At 40.0% G+C, this 17,756-nt stretch overlaps 2 protein-coding genes across 11 annotated transcripts in view; both read right to left on the bottom strand.

Annotated features, from left to right (window-relative positions):
• The window catches only part of LOC126387815 (unconventional myosin-XVIIIa-like), a 66,777-nt gene extending 64,604 nt beyond the window's left edge, over positions 1-2,173 (bottom strand). For 5 of the 10 annotated variants that reach the window (XM_050040503.1, XM_050040494.1, XM_050040496.1 and 2 more), the window contains exons 1-2: positions 1,811-2,022; positions 923-946 (exon numbers count right to left, since the gene is read on the bottom strand). In XM_050040503.1, coding sequence (XP_049896460.1) covers positions 923-946; positions 1,811-1,879 — 93 coding nt within the window. In that variant the 5' untranslated portion in view covers positions 1,880-2,022. The other 5 variants (XM_050040499.1, XM_050040497.1, XM_050040498.1 and 2 more) reach the window with 5 other exon arrangements.
• A 13,101-nt stretch (positions 2,174-15,274) lies between these two features.
• Positions 15,275-16,393, bottom strand: LOC126388141 (gap junction delta-2 protein-like). Its single transcript, XM_050041048.1, has one exon. The coding sequence runs from the start codon at positions 16,391-16,393 to the stop codon at positions 15,275-15,277; it is 1,119 nt and encodes a 372-aa protein (XP_049897005.1).
• Between the last annotated feature and the right edge of the window lie 1,363 nt (positions 16,394-17,756).

The following is a 17,756-nucleotide window of genomic DNA, read 5'->3' as shown; positions in this document are numbered from 1 at the left end:
TGCAAGAGTTGTGTCAGAGTTTCTATACTGATGTTTTGATATAGTTTTGCTGTTGTTAATTGGTTCCCAATTACTTCAATTCATCAAGAATATTTGCCTCATTTGGATTTTCCATTCAACATGGAGGCATGCAAGAAAAAAGAGGTTTCTTCAGAAATTCAAGGTGAGTAATTGATATACAAATGGTCATTTTGTAGGTGAAGTATTCCTTTAAGCTTCACAGTGGTTCAATCGTGACTTCTTGGTGTTGTTGAACGTAGTTCCACAGAGGACACCATTTCCAATCTTTTGATTGTTTAATTAGCTAATAAAGAAATGTAGACACAGTGTTTCGGACAGTGGGCCAAGTGATATTCAGCACTGACAACAAAGAGACTAAATTGTTAGAAAATGTCCTTTATTAAGAAGGAAGACGTGCTTTATTGGGAGGGGAAATTCAATTTTTCCGCTCTGTTATTATATTCACACCCAAAGGCCCAAATGCACACATGCACACACAGGACCTACACACATACATTATGTATGGGGAGATGTCAGAGCGAGGGGGCTGCCCTATGGTATGTCACCCAGTCCACACTTTGTACTTGATCTGTACGGGGACTTGAAGCCAAATCCCCAAAGACTGAGCGACTGCCACCCCATGCTTTGGTCATGTTCTTCAAACAGTAGTTGCCCAGAGAAATATGAATATCACCTCGAGTTCTATCCTACTAATAAATTAATGATTAAGTGTATTTGTCATTACCTACCTATTCCAAAATTCAACATATTGCTAGGACCATGCTAAAGTAAATTGTTTGCAAAAGGGTTGTGATTATGATTAGTAGCTACATTCTTCTCTGTTATCTTGCGCCACAGCACACAAAACTGTTCTCCGCATGTGAATTAGTGCCCAAGAGCATGCAAGGGAAAAGACACTTACATCTGGCTTGTTCTCAACTTTAACCTACACAAGAGGAAGCAAAACCAAAGAGATCAAACCATACATTCAGACCAAAGCTTTTCTGCATCACCATAAAGGAGTATTTCACAAATTCAACAAGCAACACCATGCAGATATGAACTGAAAGGCCAAAAAACAAAAGACACAGAAAAGCGTGACTTCCCTTTTGCTCCCAGAATGAAAAGCGCGATTTGTACGCCATGGAGATAGGCCAGAAGTCATGGAACAAGCTGGGCGATGTGGAGAATAAATGAATGGAATGATGAGAGAGAAAAAGAGAGACAGCCGAGGAGAGGAGGATGTACTGAGCGCAGCGATGAAGAATGGGAATTTAGGGGTGAACGGTGAGAAACTGTGAACTTTTCTGCATACAACAGGGCAGTGGGACCATGCAGCCCTGAGAACAGAACACATGAACAACAAAATAAAATGGACAGTTTGCTTTTGCATACTACAGGAGACAAGTGGGAGACATGAACATGAAGATCTAAAAAGATCTACACACTGCAAACAGGACTAGAAGTCTATACTCATCTGCAGTAGTGTTATTTATGAAAAGTAGGCCTCACTCACAATCAATTACTATAACTATGTATGAAGAACTACCCTTCACCTAAGTCAGCACACTAAAATGATTACATATGTTAGTCGTTCCTCTCATTTGTAGTGATGACACAAAATCAGTCAGAAAACATATGACTATTGCACACAACAGGAATGTGTTGCCGATAGCAAAACACATTACAGCCAGCAATATTAATGGCCGATTGATTAAGGGATCAAACAATTCCATATCTATACTTAATGACCAGGCATACATGCAACTTGTTGAAACTTTTCATGAACAGTCCAGTATAAAAAATTGACCTGCTGCTCATTGAGGAGACACAGCAAACATGCAGCAACATGTTTCACCATCTCCGGCCCTGCTTTCATCAGAGTCCACTCCTATAAATAGTTTCAGCAGCAAAAGGAGGCCATTCTGAGACGCCATCAGAGCCCAAATGGAACTGCTAAGCAGAGCATGTACACCCAGAGCAGATCACACCGCCTGCCCACACACACAGTCCACCAGAGGCCCGCGCCCATTACCTTCTCTTTAGGCCTGGTTAACCTTCCAATCTCCGCTCCGTCACTGGAGCAGCGCAGTCAGGGCCAAGGCAGAGCAGGACCTGGGTCGGGAAAGAGCTCACTCTCCCTAGTCCTGAGTGAGCGGGAGGGTAACGCCGAGGGCGGGGTCAGAGTCGGCACAGCACAGTAAAGCTGTGGATTGGGGAGTGGAGGGGGGGTAATGTGAGAAGTGCTGGGCAGGGACATTGGAGAGGGACAGCTGCTGAAATACAGAGGGGCTATAAATAGGATTTGCAGAAGCACATCAATTAACACTGCCACTTTTCACTGCCAATCTCTTGCCTGGTGACAGGGAATTAGTGAGGAAGTCTCCCTCATCAGGTGATATACAAACCTTTATGTATGCCCTAAACCTTCATTTGAGGACACAGAAAGTATGATAATGCAATTAAGAGATTGAGAGATGATAGAAAGATCTATAGTAAGACTAAGTGCAACGATTTCCTCCTCCAAACAAACTCCATATTGAGTGAAAGCTTTCTTAATCTTCCATTCCCCTCAACAATAACAGGTTAAGTAAGACATTTGTCTCAGTGTGAAGGATACACACTAGTACCTACACATCATATCCTCTGTATTCACTTGAAGGTGAGAAGCCTCTATCTCTATGCAGCTACCGTAACACACACATCAAAATACATAAACATGCAAAGAGCCAAAGTATTGACTTATTATCTAAGGCCAAACCATGTTGTTAGAACTTATGAAAGACATATTCCTCACCATGCCTTGTACACCACAAGAGGGAGCTATGAACTAATGTATTAACTCTATTTCAGGGGCTTCTGCTTAGGCATTCTACTGACCTAAATTTGAAATGCTGTATTGTTTGGTGATGAACACAAATAAGAATGACACAAAAAACAGCGGTTGCAGGACCCCAGGCCCAGAAGACAGCCAACAAATAACACCCATTTCATGTTTGTCTGTACTTCAGTGTCAATCAATTCAAACGTTATAAAATGAGACAGAGACCAGGCAGATGTAATTTAATAACTACTCTTCCAGTCAAAACAAAATCTTTCATGACATTGCTTCAAGTGAAAGCTCTGTCAGTACTGCAGTGCTGCAAAACCAGTTAGGGAAAAACAAGTAAAAGCTCATTGGTACCATAGAGTGTAGCAACACAAGGAATACAAGGGATGAGTGAATCCTATCTTGGCATGCTTTTTCCTCCATTAAATCATTCAGAGTTTAATTTATTTGCAAAAAACTTTTCTTTATCATGGTGAAATCAGAAGTTAACATATTTACAGTCAGCAAGACCCTGCCAAACACACAGCCTAGCTAGTGTATCTAGCACAGTTTGCTAATCCCCAGAGTCAGTTACTGGGCCACAGCATTATGGTGGCTGTTTGTTTACACATGGTTAGTACAGACCAAAGATTAGGGACTCTATACACCATAAATACTGCTGATTCTGACCCAGTTAAACCCTAATATGAAACCTACTCAAATTATTTTTGAAATAAATTCAACATAGATTTTTTTTATATATACAACAATATCTGCTTTTTCTTTATTTACCAAACCTTTACTGACTTGGGTTGTAGTCCCTGAAAAGGCAGAACAGAGCTGACCACACAAACAAAAGTATATAATAAAGCTTTAGTAAATAGAGACAGAATGACAAAATCTCCCAAATAAATGTATTACATTTATTGTTGGAAGCCGATCATTTCAGATTAAAATCTCCATACAGCATAATCCAAGAAAAGTGGGCAGAAATCACGCAGACATCTGACCAGTGTCCATGCTTTGGGAGCTCAGAGCAGAAATGAATCATGGGACATCACAGTCTGCAGTCCTCTGAAAATTCCAGGATCTGACCCAGATTTTACACAGTAATAGTAAATAGGCCTGAAAATCAGAACTTCTCTCGGAAAGTAGGCCACATGGACATGATTTAGGGAGCAGCAAATTTACACTCAGGTGTGATCTCACCTGTTGTAGCAGTGTTTAGGGGGGAGCAGTACAAAATGGCCTCATGTAACAGCCAAAGACAATTCTCACAATATTCACTAATAACACTAATAACACTAAACACAGCCGATTCATTATCTCAATAAAATGAATGCATAAATTGTGTGTGGTTTCATAATACAAGTAATGATTCTCAATTTAAAAAGCTCTTGGGTATGGCTGACAAGTGTCTCTGTCCTACTGACTGACAGACGTGGTATCAGTCACAAACTCAAGAATGCCAAGTATGTCTGTCTTAATATGTCAAACTGCCATCAGAAATAGTCACAGTGACTCATTACAGCTGACAAATTTACATGAGAGATTAAGGTCTGAAACAAGGGCCCAAAAGTCTTAAATTATGAAATATAAAGCACATGTAAAAATGGAGGGAATCTTGAATGTAACCTCTATCATCATGAACCAAACAGCTTTGTTCTTGGAAGCCCCACCTCTTTCTAATCCATGCCTGAGCTAATACTCTCTGCTGCTGTAGCATCACCCCACTGGAAAGAGGGATGATGTGATTTAAATGGGCAGCTTGGGGAGGAGATTACACCATTTGCTAATTTCCTGATGAGAAAACTGTGTCTGGAACGCAGAAAGACAGGAAATGTATGTAGGGATATTAAATAACAACATGGGAACATCAAGTCAGCCATGGGCCACCCTGGTATTCAGGCTTTCAGTTTTGTGTGTGTGTGTGTTTGTTTGTTTGTTTGTTTGTTTGTTTGTTTGTTTGTTTGATTGATTGATTGATAATAAGAATGATTAGAATAATAACTAGTAGAGAATGCAATTTCTGAAGAAATTGCAGATGTGAATGCAGCATGCTGAATAACTGATGCTGCACTGCAATGCTAGCTTGAAATGTTGAATAATACTATTAATGAATGATGTGGAATATTTAAGGGTTTTTGACAAGCTGATGGTACACTGCAATGCTAGTGTAAATGTGTATGAATGTCATTAAATAAATGAATTATGGGGCGTCGGTAGCATAGTGGATAGTGCCAGCACCCCATGTACAGAGCCGATGCCTTGCTGCAGCGGTCGCAGGCTCGACTCCAGCTTGCGACCATCTCTGCATGTCACCCAAGCAATCCATTCCTGATTAATGTTTGAATGAAGTTTGAATGTTGACAAATGTGGAAAACAAGTGGGCAGAGTAATAATTATAAAGAATTCCAAAATTCCAAAGCTGTAGAATACCATAGGCTGTAAATGCTTTCGCATCTGGGATATTATTGAAATTTTACATGAATCTGCTTTTTCCTGTTTGCTATTGTGCTACCATATTTGAACTGTGTTTGTGAAATCAATAAGTGCCATCTTAGTCAAGATAAAAAAATGGTTGTAAAAAATGTATCTAATAAATGTCAAGTCAGTTCTGACAAATAGATTCAAGTGTACAATAATAATAAGTGGCATATGGTATTCATGAGGACACTAACCAGTTCAAGGGACAGCCCGTTTTGACACCATCAACTTGCTGAGAGTCTCCTGCATATTTGGCATCTCAACTCGGTTTTATAATGCCTCTGTCTGATTGATTTACCTCCACCAGCTGGAAAATTTAAAACTGCCGAATAGTGCCCCTCTCTTCCCATCCTGAGAACAAACAGAAGGCACAGAGTATTACAGCCCTACTCATACCGGCACCTGCTCATATGCAGTACAGCAGGATCCCCTTACACAAACTGTAAGGGAATCCTTAAGTAATGTATGGTATATGAGCACTAATTCTGCACCTCACTTAGACGCATACGATTAGTCGATCTTCTTTTACCTTCCACCCAGACTGGTTTTGGTCATTTTAAGCTAGCCAGCCAAAAGAAAAAAGTTCAGAGAGCAGATATGAATCTAAGGTCAAACGTTTGTAACATTGCATAGCTTAGAGCTACAGTTGGTAACTTTTATCAGTCTTTTTTTTTAATCGTCATATTTGCTGAAACTGTCACTATATCCTGACAGTAGTACATGAGACAGACAATCTGTGAAAAAAAATCTAATGTTTTCAGAAACATATTTTGGTTTACTCTTTGGCTGCATAATTACAAAATTTACTCTGGCGGGTGGGCGGTGCTTGGTTTTGGCTTGATTTTTTCCAGCATGGCAAGCAATTCACAAACTTTCTCATTTCAAACTTTCTCATTAAACAGGACATTAAGATATGTTTCTGAAAACATTTGAGGCAAGAAGAAGGCAATGCAGTAACAGTCGTGATTCATATTTTATCAGCACTGCCTAGTTTGACAGTTTGACTGCAGTTCATGAACAGTAATTGCCGTGACAGACAGCTGCATGAGAGACTCTTCGGCTCTGATTGGTTGTTTTTATTCAGGCACAGTGAATTTTTGCAAATGCCATTAGCAGCACAAGGAGGAGACAGAGGAACATGAGTTTTTCACAGATAATCTGTCTCATGTACTACTACAACTACAGCTAAAAAAAATACAGTATGATCATTACACGCATTCAAATCTTTGTTTTAGAGGCTCAAATTCTGTTTCTTAAGTTTTCAATAGTTTCAGTTCGGTTTTGTCATCTGTGAATGTGACTTTGCATAACAGTGATCTGAGTCCAGTGGTGACATCTCAGTAATGAGATGTCAACTGGCTTGAGCGGTCTATAACTCAGTGTCATGATGAAGTGCTTACAGTGAATCAGGAAAGACACTGAAAGCTTTGGAAATACAATGGAAGAGACATAACAGAAGAATAGTTGTTCTGACCTCATGTAGTGTGGATGATGGCTGCCACCCAATGGACAAAAGGTTTATGTGCTCAGCTGTGCATACTCGGCCTAGCCATAAAATAATTTAATTTAGTCCCAGAATAATGTCGAAGAACAATTAAAGGTGTGATCTCTTACTGACCCCTTGTGATCCACTACTGACCCTTTTAAAAAGCAAATAAGCAAATGTTTGAGATTACACTCAATTTGTGCCAGATACAGTTATTTTGGCAGGGAGATTCCTTTTTTCGTGTGTGTAAAGGTGAGGGGTGTGTTATGTAGCCTAAAGCAAACCATGTGATGTTCCTGTAATCAGAAACCATATAATAATAAAATAGAAAGCGACAGAGACAGCAGACACAGGGAGAGCAGGTGTTCAACTAATACCAGACCTGAACGGTAAGTTTTTGTTCAATATCCAGCTCATTATTACTGTACTCTCACTGCAGTCTTGCACGGTGCAGTTACACAGAACACTGCTGGTTGCCTGGTAACATCACAGTGATGACAAGACTCCAGGAAGTCACTGCACCCTGTAAAATGGTGCCGCAACACAGATCGAGATACAACATTTTATTTAATTAGTGAGTTTTAGGGGTGCTGGTCGGCAGATATTTTTTACGTATGAAAAAGCTAAGCTAGCTGTTGCCTCCTGCCTCCAGTGTTTATGTTACACTAAGCTAACAGTCTCCTCGCTGTAGCTTCATTTTAGGTCGACAGATATGAGAGTGATATCAAACCTCTCATCTAACACAATGCAAATAGACATATTTCCTAAAGCATCAAACCATTATACCAACCTTTGTATAAACTGAGCCAACATGCAAAATATGCTCATCCATCAGATATGGTCCTAACTGTGTTGCAGAGCTCTAGATCCAGAATCCAGATCTTATTATAACCAACTATAAATAGTGCTGTTGGTTCTAGGTCACGTTCACATGCACATTTTCTGCTTTTTAAAATGGCCTGTCTTACGATGATCATCGAGATCAGCTGAATGTGGGACAAAGCAAAGTAAACGAACTGTGTCTCTGGCTTTGAAAACATTTGTTCCCACAAAGGTACATTCCCACATAATTCAAAATGATGGTTAAAGGCATTGGGTAGAAGAAGACAATGTGATGCACACAAACAGATGAGAACATCAAGTTCACACCTGCTGTTTTACAGTGTATATCACAGCAATTGTGATACACCATTTCTGTTTAACTTAATATTTGAACACTAATGGTGGGTGGGTACATACTGTCATCAGAAACATAAATGATTTTCTGGTGACCACACTGGTAACACTGATATTGTTAGCATCTCTGCTGTCACTTCTGCAATGCCTCCAGATTCTACACACCAGTCTTGCACAGAGCACCTTTTACATCTTATGTACGCCACAACAACACTCCAAGTAAGGCCTCACAGTATGGATTAATTACTGAACTTTCACACTAAACTAGGCACATGTGACCCAGCCCTCAACCCTAATGTGCTCTGGAAAAATGGAGACAATCTCCTTCATTACACAAACACTTTATGTATTAGTTAAATAACAGTTCAAGCCAAGTAATTTGATTGGACAAGAGGCATTCCATGAGTGCGGCCTCCCACGGCTTTGTGCCTACAACCAAATCACAGCCAAGCTGATATACAGTACAACAGCATTCACTCTCTTACAATATTGCTTAATTATAGAGCTGCAACAATTAATCAATTAGTTTTCAACTGATAAAATAACTACCAAGTAATTTGATTAATCGGTTTAAGTAATCTTTTAAGAACAAAAAGTCAAAATTCTCTGATTCCAGCTTTTTAAGTGGGAATATTTTCTGGTTTCTTTACTCCTCTATGACAGTAAACTATCTTTAGGCTGTGGACGAGACAGGAGGATGTCATCTTGGGCTTTGGGAAACACTGATGAACATGTTTTACTATTGTGTGATATTTTACAGACCAAACAACTAATTAATGATTCAAAAGAAATCATCTACAGATTAATCAACAGTGAAAATAACTGTTAGTTGCAGCCCTAATTAACTGATTAGTGAGTCAGTCAGTCTACTATCATTTCACCAGTCTTGTGGTGTGATTTTGAATAAATCTATAACTGGCCAAAAGTGATGCTGTCTCAATAGTCTGAATATTATTTTATTGTATGTATATACTATAATTTACCTACGATGGGACTGTTTAATAGGAAAAAAATTATTCTTAATTTCCAATGTTCATTTGTATCTAATCTTATTTCGCTTTTTCACTTTAAAACAAAAATTATACCAGCGCGACGTTCTATCAACACCTATCCTTACAGTGTAACTAATAGGCTGGGCTTTTAATCAAGACTGTCTATTCTTTTTTGTTCTAATTTTCATGATTACAGAATAAAACCATCATACGTGGGCATTATTTTTTTTTAAATGCAAAAGCACTGTGAAAACATTACTGATTTATCTCAAATAACAGTATACTGCCTTGCCCTTACATGAACCTAAGTTTATCTCACCCACTGTCTTCAGACACTTAAGAATCTGGTGTTTGTTGTGGCGGCTAATAAAGAGTTTAACTTGATGTTCCTCTACTTGTTGCACATGATTATCCGAGCGAAAAGAACTGAATGGGCTGCCAGCTAAGTCTTACAAGACCATATGGCCATGGTCTGTGGTGGCGTTTGGGTCGTTGTTTCCTTCAGCGTCCTATTGTTTGGTGTCAAAGGACTGGGGGGGAGCGAGGGGGGGATTATATATACACAGAACACATTCTCTCTTTCAAAACACACACTCCCCCATACATACAAGCACAAAAGCACATTACTAGTGTCATTACAGTTCCATCCGTGATCCAGACATCTTTAATCCACAATACTATTTGGGTGCAAAACTACACAGTGCTTAGAAGAAACAAATACCAAAATGAGGAAACTAGAATTACTGCCTTGCAGTTGTATGCCTCCATGAACCAGTCAAGTTGTAGTTACTCTTTACATCCATGTCCAGACTCATATGTAGCCATGACAAGTTAAAATGTTTCAAATATGGATGTTTCTGCAAAGAAGCTACAAATTCTAAAACATGGATGCATCATGCTTCACACACATCCTCATCCTGGCAGCACAGAGGATCTATACAATCTGCACATGTATGACCAATTCAGTATTTGACCAAATGCCTCCCCTTCTGCTCCTGAGCTATGACATTGAATAATGACCAGAAAAGTGTTTTTTCAGGACATTATGATATCACAGTGAAGCTGACCTTTGACCTTTTGGATATAAACTGTCATCACTTCATCATTTTATCCTATTGGAAATGTGTGTGAAATTTTGTCATAATTAGCGAATTAATTCTTGAGTTGTGGCCAAAAACATTTTTTGATCTTTGACCTTTGAACTTTGACCACCAAATTCTAATCAGTTTATCCTTGAGTCCAACTGGACGTTTGTGCCAAATTGGAGGAAATCAGTCAAGGCCTTCTTGAGATATCGCCTTCATGAGAATGAGACAGACAAGGTCACAGTGACTTTAAACCTTTGACCATAGGCTTTGACCACCAATTCCTAACCACTTCATTGTTGGGTCCAAGTAGATGTTTGTGCCAAATCTGAAGAAATTTCCCCAAGGCATTCTAGAAATATAATGTTCATGAGATGGAATGGACAGACATATGGATAGTTGAACAACAAAAAAACATGATGGCTGTGGCCACAGCTGTCACCGGTGCTGAGGAATAAAAAAAATGCCATATACAGCAATTTTAAGGTGGTAATAAGTTTTACCCCAGGTATACATTTATTGAAAACCCCAAATAACAAAGCTCTAGAGTCATCAGAATAACATAAACTCTGTTTCTCAGTGCAATGGAGATGAATCCAAAAGTCTGAAATTGTCAAAAGATCCAAAGTGAAATCCTGGCTGACAAAAAAGCAACATTTTGAGATATAAGCGCTTTTCAGGAATAAAAAAGATTCAACAACAATATTACTTACTTCAAATATGTCTTTGCGCAGGCCTTCAGCAGTCCTCAGCCAGCTGGCGTTCAACTCGCTCAGCTCCAAAATCGGCTGCACCTTTAACCTGACCGATTCTCCAGACTGACGGATCATCTCCACGATCTCATCCCTGCTCTTGTTCTCCACATTGATGCCGTTGATTTCCACGAGCCTGTCTCCTGGCACCAGGCCAAGAGCCCGGTCCTTGGTCCCAGCACCTGGCTCAGCAAAGTGTACCACACGCCGACACACCCCTCCATCAGGCTGCCTCTCTAGCATGGTGGTCCTACGCAAAGAGAAGCCAAAATCCCCAGTGTTGCGTCGCTGTATCTCCAGCTCTCTTGGATCCGGTATTGGGGGAGCAACAAGCACGGGCAACTGCAGGTCTGCACCAGGGAAGGTCTTCTCCACCATCTCAGGAATGTGGACCATATTGATGCCTTTTGGGTTGGGGTAGGACTTCCGAGACGATGTAGTCCAACTCCGTCCAGAAAGATCTGAAACCTCCAAAGCATTGTCATCTTTGTTCTTCAGTGAAAAAGAAACGTGCCTCTGGCTTCCCACTGAATTCGGCCTGGCCAATTCCCCAAACTTAGCTGCTCTCTCCTTCACAGAGCGGCGATGATGATCCAGTTCATGTCCCTTCAAGTCTTCACCAGAGGTACTTGCACTTATTTGCCCTATATCTTGCCCCAGGGTGCCGTGAAGGCGCTCTGTCTCCAGGTCTGTCAGACTAAGCTCCATGTTGGTAGCCACCTTAATTGGGATAGGACTCGAGATCTCCAGCTTGCTCCTAGATTCCCTCTTAGAGCTCCCTCGATTGAGGTGGAAGAAGCCTCTGCGTATGCTCATCTCTTCCAGGCTCTTTAACTCTGCCTGGGACATACGCTCTTTCTTCTCTTTCTTCTCCTTCTTGCCCAATTCCTTCTCCTTCTCCTTGTCTTTCTTAATTAGGTGAAACATGCTCACACTTTTCTGTAGTCTTATTCCAGTTTGAATTGTTTACAGCAACAAAAGAAGAGTTTCATTCAAATGATGAGAGAGAGCATCCACAGTAGCTCTGGACCTATAATGTCATCTGTCAGGAAGAGTGGGAAAAAAAGAGAAAATTAAGAAAATACTAGCTGAGAGCTTAAGAGAACCTTCTAATTTGTTCATGTTCACTTATGTTTTCTTATATTTATGTTTTTATTAGAATACAGATCTGCCTTAAAGGTCCAGTGTGTAGGGGCATAAATGGTACATAATATTCATAACAAAGTTTTCATTAGTTTATGATCACCTGAAACTAAGAAGCATTGTATTTTTTTACCTTAAAATTAGCCCTTCATATCTACATATGGAGCAGGTTCACTACCTGGATGTATAAAGACTGGTTACAGCATTGGAGGCTGGGGCCCCATTTATTCCTATTAAAGTTCCTCAATAACGCATGAAGCAAAAAAAGTCTGACTTCTCGGATGTTAAATTACCTGAATCTTTCACATTGTAGGGACCACAGAGCAAGCACACTGCAGACTTTGATGAATGTGGATAAAATAATTTAATCTTGCAGCACCTCTAGACTTTCATAATATTATTGGACCAAATTGATCATATCCTGATAGTGGAAGGAGTCATTTCCCGGAGGTTGCGAGGGTCACAGTGGTCCCTGATTTACAGACATCTGTTGAAAAAAGTATTTTGGGGTCCAATCACATTACAAGACAGACCCAGAAGTTGTAATTCCTCTGTTTGGCCACTACAAAAATCGACTTCAAAGCCTGGCGCTCTTCCTGGGGGCCTAGTCCTCTCCAACAGAGTTCACCATGTTGTTCTACCTTAGCCCAGAACTGAAAAATCAAACACTGGCTCTAGATAGGGTAATTTGCATCAGCCACTATAGTTCTCCTGCAAGCCATGGAGGAAGTTTCAGTTCTGCAACCTGACCACTAGATGCCACTAAATCCTACACACTGGACCTTTAACAAAATAATTATTTGTTGTGTCCTTGTGACAAAATACATTTATCCCCATAAGGCAGTTGCCAAGGCTCAGAGTCCAAGGTTCACAGTCCTGTCCACATTCCTCGTACATCTTATTGTTGCAACACATTTGATCAAATAGGGCACTGTACCGCATTTCATGTCAAAACTCCTCTCATATTGCAGTTTTTATATAATTTTAATCATAATTTTCCCATTCATAGCGTCCACAAACAATCAAAATAACTCAAATTAGAAGAAAGTAAACAGTGTCAGCTGTGTGAAAGGGACATCACCTACAGTACTGGTGTGTTACAGTCTCAACAAAAGAAATGGCCTGCAAACAATAATATATTGTAAATAAAAGATTTATTCTCTCAGTCCTATACATTTACACGTCTAAGCCACAGTACATGTGAAGTTGCCCTACATACAGACACAGTTTGCTTTGACCTCATCTGTCTTGCTGTCAAATGATCAGCATCACCATTAAAGTGATGCAGAGCCTCTGAACATGTGTGCACGAGACTCTCCATCGAGCCTGAATGCATTACACATCCATACACGTTGTGTTAGCCCATAAACAGTTAAAATCGCACTTAATCCACACTTAATCATGTCTCCTCATGTCAGAGAGGCTATAAAATAACAATGCAATCTCTTTACAGCACTTTACAATACAACTGTGAATATTCTTATCATTACTGTTGACAGAAAATGATAAAATATTCTTTAGCTTTAGCTTTAGTGAACTTACTGTACACATGCTACAGCTAGGTTATCGCTGCGACTAGTCCACAGCTTGCCTGTAATACTCTCCCTTTAAGCTGCTTTGCCCTCATTCTCTAGCACCGGTGGCCTTAGGGAACACTTTAAGTAGAAAATGTGACAATGTCATTCATATAAAATGACACAGAGTAAACGCTATTAGCGGATATGACACTGTCCTACCTGTAAATGCCCGCGCTGTTGTCTTGCTTGAAGTTTTCAGCATTTTCCTCCTTGCAAATTGACAGTAGGTGCGAGGTATGTACTTGTGGTGCCTTCAAATGCTTCCGGTAATCTCCGATTTAGTAACAGTATGGTCGGTTATAGAGGACCCGGGGATACAACCAATCTCATGTTTGTGTTTTTAAATGTAAAAAGAGGGCAAGTGGTAGTCATGAGTAGAATAGTTTATATATATTTGAAGACAAAAAATGAAAATGGAACTTGAATTACATGTGCAAAAAATGTTCAAGGAATGCTTTCACAACCTTTTACTTATACTGATTTCATACAGCCTATCTTTATATGTTACATGTGGACAAACTGTGCCAAATTTAGCCCTCTATAATCGCAATTGGGTCGTCAGTGTTTGAACTACTTTAAAAGTGTAGTATTTCCAACAGTAACTGAAGGCAGCACCAGTGTAAACCGGACAGCAGTGACCCCTCCTGGTCTTTCTACTTAACTGGAGCACTGAATGTGCAGGTGCAGTTCAGGCCTTCTTTTCACAGACTGTGGTGCAGGCACAGGTAAATACTCCCAGGCTGTCCACGTTTTACTTGTCAGGACTCACCTTAGAACTCAGCACATGAACCACATGTCTTAATTTAGATGTTTGATAGGATAATGTAGCCTAAGGGGTGTTCATTTTAAGTTTGCTAAAATATTGAATGTGCTTTTGAGTCTTCAAACATTAACATATATGATCACATTTTGGCTTAAGTAGGCTATAATTCTCAAATGTAATGTCTTTAAGATTTATTATATTATGTATGTACTATAGCCAATAAATGCTATCCAGGACAGCAAGCATATTCTTCAGACATATCTATTCAAGTCAAGGAAAATCAAGTCTTTTGTCCAACTCTATGGCACAAGTAAGATTCAGTATTACTGCATTTGTCCATAAGGGAATTTGTCTTGGACATAAAGGTAGCCTACTGTAGACTACAGGCTGCTGTAGGCGCTGAAATTCGACTTCTGGCGGAAGGACTAAACAATGAGAATCAGACCAAGATACAGATTTCTAGACCAAATCAGAGCCCTTGTACATTGATGCTTTACAGGCCAAGTAAGTATAAAGTTTCTGATGTTTAGATGCATCATCTGTCTGCTTACAAAGGATCCTTTATGGTTCTTGTTTCTTCACAAAGCATAGTGTAAGTCTAGGAGTAAGTGAAGGTATGAATAAATCACAGCAAAGACACTGATTTGACTCTATTTACAGAAACATTTTCATAAAATCTGCACTACATTCATATCAGTGCTTCTTCTATAGTACACCTAATAAACCAAGAATGGTAAACAAATTGCAACATCTCCCAATCATTTCAAAATTCTGGCTTAACAATGTTAAGTACTCTTTTGCTTGTGCAACTGTCTGCGATTAGAAACTGGTACACTGAATCTGTCGCAGTTTCTCCCTGAAATTGTCGAAATCATTTTGATAATCACAAACTTCATAACTTACTTTAACTGATCCATCCTGACAAGTTGAATTTAGAGATATACAAGGACAGTCATGGATGGAATATATTTACAGTACAAAAGAAAGATATGGTTTGAAATTATTTACAGCCATGACTTTTTGCCTCTTCCTATTTTGGCCATATTGTGCAGTCTAGTCTTGCTGCGTTCCTTTTCATCTGGATTTCTCTTCGAAGTACACTCCAGTGTGGAGTCTGTCTCAAAGGAGATGGCCGGGCCTTGGTTTGGGACACCGCTGCTCTTGTCCCGGGACATGGTAGAGGTGGTCTGCAGGACAACCCTGCCACGGAGTGAGTGTTTGAGCTCCAGCAACAGTGGGTTGTTATCGGAGTATAAATCCACGTGCTGCATGGGGTTTCTATCTGACTCACAGCATGTGCAGCATGCTGAGAACAATACTCTGAAAATATAAATCCAGCCTAGATAATGCAGCTCCACAATGTTCAAGATGAAGCAACCTAGACTGACACTGAACATGAAGTTGAGAAAGATGGTCTTCTCTGTGGCTCGGGACACAAAGCAGTCAGTCCTGTTTGGACAGGGGTAGGTCTCACAGCGGAAAAGGTGTGGGACCTCAAATCCAAATAGGTAATACTGCCCAATGAGGAAGATTATCTCCATGATGGAGCGCAGCAAAACGTGTATGATGTAAATAAGCAGTACTTGGCTGGAGAGCTGGGTTGGGTCCTTTCCTACCTCTCTCATTTCCTCCTCCAGCTGGCTCATCTCCTTACATTCACCTTCCTGTGAGCTCCAGTCCTCATTATCATAGGTTGTGTTATAAGGACTGCCAGCTTCCAGCGTTGTCTCTTTATCTCCTCCCATGTGTTTGTCCCTTTCTAGTAAAGGTGAGGACCTGGGCACCACTTCAACCTTCTTATCCTCTATCTTTTCATTCTTAGTGATTTTTTGCAAGACGTAGATAATGTAGAAGATGGAGGGTGTGGAGACTAGAACAATCTGAAAGACCCAGAAGCGCAAGTGTGAGACAGGAGCAAAAGTGTCATAGCAGACGTTATTGCAGCCAGGCTGTAAGGTGTTGCAGGTGAACTTGGACTGCTCGTCACTGTAGACAGCGTCCCCCACCAGGGCCACAAGCAAGATCCGGAAGATGAGCAGCATTGTCAGCCAGATCTTGCCAATGACTGTGGAATGGTTTTGAACCTCAGTTAGGAAGCGGCCAAGAATGGACCAGTCTCCCATTTCTGTGGAAAAAAAAAGTAGTTAAAACACTGTTACTACAACCATACCAACAACAATCAGGCAGAATGTTTTTTTTTACAGTGAATCATAATAAAACCAAGCTGGTTGCTCACATACCCTGCACTTCTAAGGAGAAAAAAATGCCCACAAATATGACTCAATAGTCTCACCAAGGAAGCAGGTGCATGAAACCACATGTATTTGCCCACATATGGCTTTCAAATATTATCTAGGTTCAAATATTGACCTAGAAATCCCCCTAAATACCATAAAATAGCTTTCTTGGTGTGTCATCGCCTCATGTTAGTTTGTCACAATCTGACATGACCTTCAGTGTCATTTTTCCCCTGTGAACTTAAGAAGAATAAACTACTGTGTGTATTTCATATGTAATGACAATATAGCAGATATTGCATTGAGTTATAAAAGTTATAAATTACCAGCAGCTTCTTATAGTCCCAAAAAAAGTTTAGTTACAGGAATGTGTGTTTTTAAAATTCCTGGGTTGACAAATTAAGTCTCAAAGTAACATCCACAATCTACTCCTAAAAAAGCTAATCAACTCTATAATATTTTGTTGTGTTCTTGTGTCCTCGAGGAGCTTACCTTTGGAGAATCTGAGTTTTCTTTATCCAAAGCTTGAGAAAAAACAGAGGAAGCAATCTGCATAACTGTAGTTTCAAGTGGAGCCCTTTGCTGGACGTTATCGTGTCTTTTGAGCTGGATGAGGGGAGAATGGGCTGACCACACATATTCCCCAACTCCTAACTGAAACATTCGTTGCACTGTATGTGAATAAAGGCTTTCAATGTACAGTGGGACAAAGATTGAAAATGTACAATGGGGGCACCTTTACTGAACAGCCATTCAGGGACGAGCAGAGAGTTCAAAGAACGTACTGGAAAGAGTGTGCACAATACTGATTCAAGCATGGATCTGTGACCACTTTCATTTTAAAGCTGAAATACAAGTCTCATTTCCTAGAGGTTTTAAACACGGTGGCCTCACTGGTAGTGTGAAGAATCACTTTATATCAGTTTTCATGTCACTTATGATTAAGTTTTCAAACATATCAGCAACTTCTCTCTCTTTTTTCCAACTCTTGGCTGTTGTGGAGCAAAGAATATCCCTGAAATTGTAATACAAGCACTCAGGGCAACTTTAACCATCCTTTTCTTGCTCTTAACTGAAAAAGTGTTAAATAATTAAGCATACTAGCAGGAAATGCTGCTTTAAAAAAGTCCTTAAAAAGTTATTATTGAACAAGTGCTCTTTTGGTGATTCTACACATTAATGATATGGGCTGGACAGATAAATCTTTGTTTAGTTATGGGTATTACGAAGTGTAAGTGTTGTGTTCAGA

Source organism: Epinephelus moara, chromosome 3 (assembly GCF_006386435.1).
Source record: "Epinephelus moara isolate mb chromosome 3, YSFRI_EMoa_1.0, whole genome shotgun sequence".
NCBI classification, from domain to species: Eukaryota; Metazoa; Chordata; class Actinopteri; order Perciformes; family Serranidae; genus Epinephelus; species Epinephelus moara.
The sequence above is the reverse complement of the archived record's forward strand: the minus strand, read 5'-3'. Positions and strand labels throughout refer to the sequence as shown.

What these genes read in the sequence shown, in the direction of transcription:
- LOC126388141 (XM_050041048.1), bottom strand. Translation starts at nt 16,393, where the DNA reads ATGGGAGACTGGTCCATTCTTGGCCGCTTCCTAACTGAGGTTCAAAAC.